This window comes from Vollenhovia emeryi, unplaced genomic scaffold (genome assembly GCF_000949405.1).
Source record: "Vollenhovia emeryi isolate VEMERY1.0 unplaced genomic scaffold, V.emery_V1.0 DF940135.1, whole genome shotgun sequence".
Lineage (NCBI taxonomy): Eukaryota > Metazoa > Arthropoda > Insecta > Hymenoptera > Formicidae > Vollenhovia > Vollenhovia emeryi.
The window spans coordinates 1-5,622 of NW_011966231.1; the positions used below are offsets into that span (position 1 = coordinate 1).

The following is a 5,622-nucleotide window of genomic DNA, read 5'->3' on the forward strand; positions in this document are numbered from 1 at the left end:
CTGCTTAGTGGCGAGATACGACACAATTTTTCTAGGCCGTTACTAGACAGCCACTAGATTCAATTGTTACTCGGGATTCTATGGCTATCCCAAAAATGTCCTTATAATGTTCTGAAGTACGTCCTGTGGACTTCCTGAAGAACTTTCTAAGGACGTCTTCGGGACCTCGTGAGGATATAATGAGGCGCGCGCGCATCGGGTGTTCCACAGAATGTCCTCAGGAGGTCCCGGGACTAAAATGGGACGTCCCCAAACGTCCTGACGTCCCGTCCTGGATATTCTGAGGACGTCTTCAGGACGTCCTTGTGCTATTTGGGTATGATGTAGATACTACTAAAGACCATTATTTGTTGGAAACGTGTATTATAATAAACGTTCAAAACTATTTAAAATAATTTGAACTGTTTAAAAAAACTATCTAAAAGAACACTCAAATGCACTTATACTGATTATGACAGGTACTGTTTCGTAAAAAAAAACACTTTGTTAATATCCGTAATTTGGAAGAAAACTGTATTTTTCTCAAATATATAACGCGTCGATGTTGCTACCAAAACTTGTTAAGCAAAAATACAATTCAAAATGTTCTCATTAGACTTTCAATTTATGGTCTCATTTTTAAAATAATTAATTATATTTAAGTTACAGATTATATTGGAGAGAAATATATTTAAAAATTCGAAATTTGCTATAAAAATTATACGTCATGTAAATGATAAATTCATTTATAAACCAAAATAAAAATGTAAGGATAGAAAAGTTACTTTTAAAAATTAACTAGTTACCGTTACCAGAGAGAAACTGAGAGCAGCCCACAGACATATAATACTAGACTGCTAACTGCTTATGTACAAGGCGGCTGACTTTCTATGTATTAAGCGATTATATGTAAGGTCATTCATTCTGCGCATGCGCTTTGACGCAATATAGGTTACGTTCATCTTAGGGCCAGTTTCACAAACGTCGGTTAACTGCTAACGGGAGGTTAATCGGTTCTCCGCCACTTCTTAGATAAACAATATAGAAAGAGCTAGGGAGTGGACTAAACTCTGGTTAACAGTTAACCGACGTTTGCGAAATTGTACCCTTATAAATGATAAAATATCGCAATGTTGTAATACTATATTCTCGAAGTGTCGCAGTGTAAATACTTTCACTCGATATACTAACCTAAAATAGGCAACTTTATCTTTATTTATAGTGCTGTCACACATATAAATGGCACATTTGAGTGACATAATGATTTTTTAATATCAGAATACGATTCAACGTGACGTCTGAAAGATGAGGTTATCTCACGTATATTCTGTGGTTATATACCTATATCGCGCATGGTAGAAATATCACTATACGCACATGCGCAAAATGAGATACCTTTGTACATGCTTTCCGCAGTCATTTTATATAAGCGAAATTTAGGGAGTTATCAGTCTAGTATTATATAGAAGTCTGTGGAGCAGCCACGCCGGCGTTTTACTTGATACCTTTGACTATAATAGTCAAAGCTTGATACTGTTTCAAGAGACTGTTTTGCGCGCCTTTACGCCTATTTTTACTTTTGGAACTATTTTGCTATGCATCTTCTGACACTACCGACAAAGTCTCCACTTTGTGCGCGTCCACGCTACGCCTATTTTACAGGAGTGTGCTGCGAAATTCAAAATTACATTAACATAAATTATCTGCATATTTACATCAACTTTTCTCATGTAGACAATGTAAATTTTATAAATTAGATATCAGAATGCATAGCACAGACATACACCAAGTGGAAATTTTATTCGACAGAGTTAGAAAATGCGTAATGAAATAGTTCCAAAAGTAAAAATGGGTGTAAGAGCGCGCGAAACAGTCTCCCGAATCGGTATCAAGTAAAATGCCGGCGTGACTGCTCTCAGGTGTTTCTCTCTGCCGTTACTCGTTACAGAATTAAAAAAGTTATATAGTTACCGTTACCATTACTTAAAAAGTAACGATTCGTTCCTTTTTTTCGTTACTTTTAATGCCAAAACGAGATAAGAGTTTTAAGACTAAATAAGAAATAAATTTGTTCTTAAAATGCAACTACAAGGATTATTATAGGATTTTGATTATAGAATTGTTTGGTTAAGATTATCGCTATCACTGTATCCTGTACATCGCACACTTGCGCACTAGCGTCTAAAGCTTTATATTATAAGTTTTATAACATGTACAGTATCAAAACTTGAAGATTGATTCATAAAGTATATAAAAGATTTATTAAGTATAAAATATGAAAAGTAACGATAAAAACAACTGTTATATTCGTCACCGTTACTAAGAAAAAGCGTTATCGTTACAGTTACAGAAAAAATAATGTAACGTCGTTACCAAAGAAAATTTAAGTAACTGTAACGATAACAGCGTTACAAGTAACGCGTTTTCCTAACCATGCAAATATATAAGTATGTACTGCTATATAAAATGATTTATAAAATTGTTAGATTGAAGAAGATTGTTAGAGAATGATAATCGTTGAAAGTAAGATTTAATAAAAATTTTAAAATGACATACATACATATATGTATATAAGAAGAAAAGGATAATGATAAATGGCGCGCGCAATGTATTGTTCTAGTGATAATAAAAAATAAAGAAACTAAACTAATTGTAAGATTAATAATAAGCAAATATTTGCCTTTTCACAAAAATGCCATTGATTAAGACTTATTTATAGTGCAATTCATTCGTATATTACTGGTCATTGATTAACATTGATGTTAATCCTTAAACAAATGCACAATATCTAAAACTGTATTTAAATTATAAAATTTTTTATCTAAATATATTTTATATATATATATATATATATATATTACAGCTTATACAATATATTGTCTATATACATCACAAGTATAATTACAAATCGTCCAGTTCTACTTTCTTTTTAAATTTCTTTGTTATTCTGTTTCCCTTTATAGCGTCCAGTTTTCTCTTTTTAGCCCCCTTCTTCTTTTGTTGTTTGGCCAGTTTACGTTTAGCCGCCAGCTCAGGATTAGTTACAAATTGTTGCGCACGTTTCTTTCGTTTTTCCGCTTTCTTAATGTCCAACTTTTGTTGTACTCGATTTAGTAATTTGACATATTCGTCATTTCCTATAGACTTTTTAATCATGGTAGCTACTTCTTTGGCAAGTCGACGCAATTCGGCGTATGTTTCTTCTGTCGTGGTCATCTCCCGTACCAACGGAGACATGATATTGCAGAGTATCGCTATATTTAGATACTCTACAGGCACTGTAGTTACTACACCGGCAATGAACTTGAACATCGCAGTTCTCACTGACGTTGACTTAGGAGCTTGCGTTATTTCTATATAAACAGCATTTCTCAGTCTCCTAATAAGCCAAAGAAAAGATACATAATTACTATTTTCCGCTTTACTTCCATGCTCGTCAGTTTTCGCAGCGGATCCTGTGACCGACTTCAGTATTTTTGCGATAAAGATTAGGTTCTTCACAACCTGATCTGCTAATTGCTCGAATGTCATGTCCGGATAAAGTTGAGCTACTAAATCTTGAATTAAGGTCTTTAAAGTGTCAACAGGCTTCGAATACAAGTAACCCTTCTGTACGCTGTCGCTCTCTGGATTATTTAAAAGTTCCACGACTCTGTCAATGTCAAAAGCAGTAAAGATAAAGCCGATTAATTGCGCTGCTGCTAATCGAACCCACAAATGTGGATGCGCCAACAAATATTGGCCACACTCGGCAAAAGAATCAATTGAATCTTTGTACTTTTCATTCGTGAGAAAAGATGTATGGTGTGCTATTTTTAGCAGCAGTTGCAACACTTGAATTAAATGATGATCTTTCGTTCTTTCGTCCTTCGATTCGGAATCTTTGTCAGAGGACTTGGTTTTGCGTAACTGTTTTAATAACAACGGCAAGACTTGAGGTAGTCGCGAATTGAAATCATTTTTCTCGACGGTGACAAATATGCCGCACAACTGTGCCGCTAATGTCCGGTACCTTATTTTCGAGTCACTCAGCCACTGAAGAGACCATTTGTCAAACAGTTTGTTCCGCTCGTTATGGGAAATCCGCATAAGCATTTCTTTTATACATTTTGCGCAAAGTTTACGGCAAGTTGGATCGTCGTCATCTATTAGTCTTGCACCGGTCATTACAAATATGATTTCTATCCTTTTGATCAGCGCTTTCAATGGGAATCCCGTGACGATGGCGTGGATCATTTCCAGCGCGCTCAACCGACCCGGTTGCGTTTCGTAACTTAACTGAGTGAGATAGAAATATATGTGTTTGTCCAAATGCTTGCCAAGCGGATAATTCATAAGATAAGAGTAAAATAGAGAACGGGATTGCAATTTAACGTGCTCCAGCTCCGAGGTAATACTCAGCATCGCTACCTTCTCCATGACGGTGTACATATCGGCGGTAACCATTTTTCGATGTATTATAGCTTTGAGTAAGGTAAACGCCGTAGCGTGCTTGTCGCTGTCGTGTAGATCCTGCTCCGCGTGTAATATGAGTATTTTCAACTGATCGGCATCGATGCTGAAGTACTTGACATCGCGGACGACCACGGACATGCATTTGAATGTAACCATCACGAGATCGAAGTTGTCGCCCTTGCTCAATCCCGCAGCAGCATATTTGTGCAGGATGCCGAACATGGCGTTACAGATGTCCGATATCGACGTGTGCATCGAGGCTAGATCCATCTTGAGCATCCAGTTTAAGCATTGTAATGCTGCGGTGCACAGTTTAACGTGCTGCGACTGTAAACAATCGCTTAGAACTGACGCAAACGGTTCCAAGTAACGCTTGTACTCCGCACCGGAGACCTTGTCCCGTTTCAGCAATATGTGATACAGTCTCAGACCGAATTCTGTCATTACATGAGCGTTCGCATTCTTGGTAGTCTTCGCGGTGACTTTAATACCCATTCTGTTTTTGGGTTCCGGTGGTATGAGGAAATAATTCGACTGCTTCCGCACTAGAGCCTTCGTTTCACATCCGCGCTCATCTTCCGCGAGCTTTTTATCGTCCTTTTCTGGTACAAGAGCTGGTATACTTTCCGAGATAATACCGTAAAGAAATATGAGCATTTGTTCCAACGGTATGTAAGCATTGTCTGCCAATCCCAAAGTTACATTTCGGAGGCACTCCACGACCTTATGTATCGTTTTGTGCGAGTGCGTCTTCAGTAGCGTTTCTTTTAATGGCAGGATTAAGTCTAATAAGCACGATTCTGTTATAAATTCCGCCAAGATATGAAAAATATCAAAGCTCTTTGTACTCCTAGCCTCTGACACATTTTTGACAATACCGGCTATTTCCTTTTCTTCCGCGGTTAATCCAAACAGATCCACTTTGCACACCTGTATAAAAATAATTATGTGAAAATATACATAGCATTTTTTTAATACTTGCTCAAATTTTATTATAATATTACATTAATTTCTATTAACAAAAATACATTATATACAAGTTCATAAATTTTTCCAAGATTTAAGATATTAAAAGTATTTCCAACATTTGAATAAACTATAAAAAAATATTTTTTGTAATTATTATTTGAGATCGAAACAACGTTACAAATAATAATATAAACTAAAAATATTATAACATCGGTGATT

The 5,622-nt window shown here is 36.2% G+C and overlaps 1 protein-coding gene across 1 annotated transcript in view; it reads right to left on the reverse strand.

The window, feature by feature from the left end:
* Positions 1 to 2,856: 2,856 nt before the first annotated feature.
* Positions 2,857 to 5,622, reverse strand: part of LOC105556296 (small subunit processome component 20 homolog) — a 9,035-nt gene continuing 6,269 nt past the window's right edge. Inside the window, exon 4 of the mRNA XM_012003379.1 lies at positions 2,857 to 5,364. Coding sequence (XP_011858769.1) covers positions 2,881 to 5,364 — 2,484 coding nt within the window. The 3' untranslated portion in view covers positions 2,857 to 2,880. The remainder of the gene's footprint in view (positions 5,365 to 5,622) is intronic.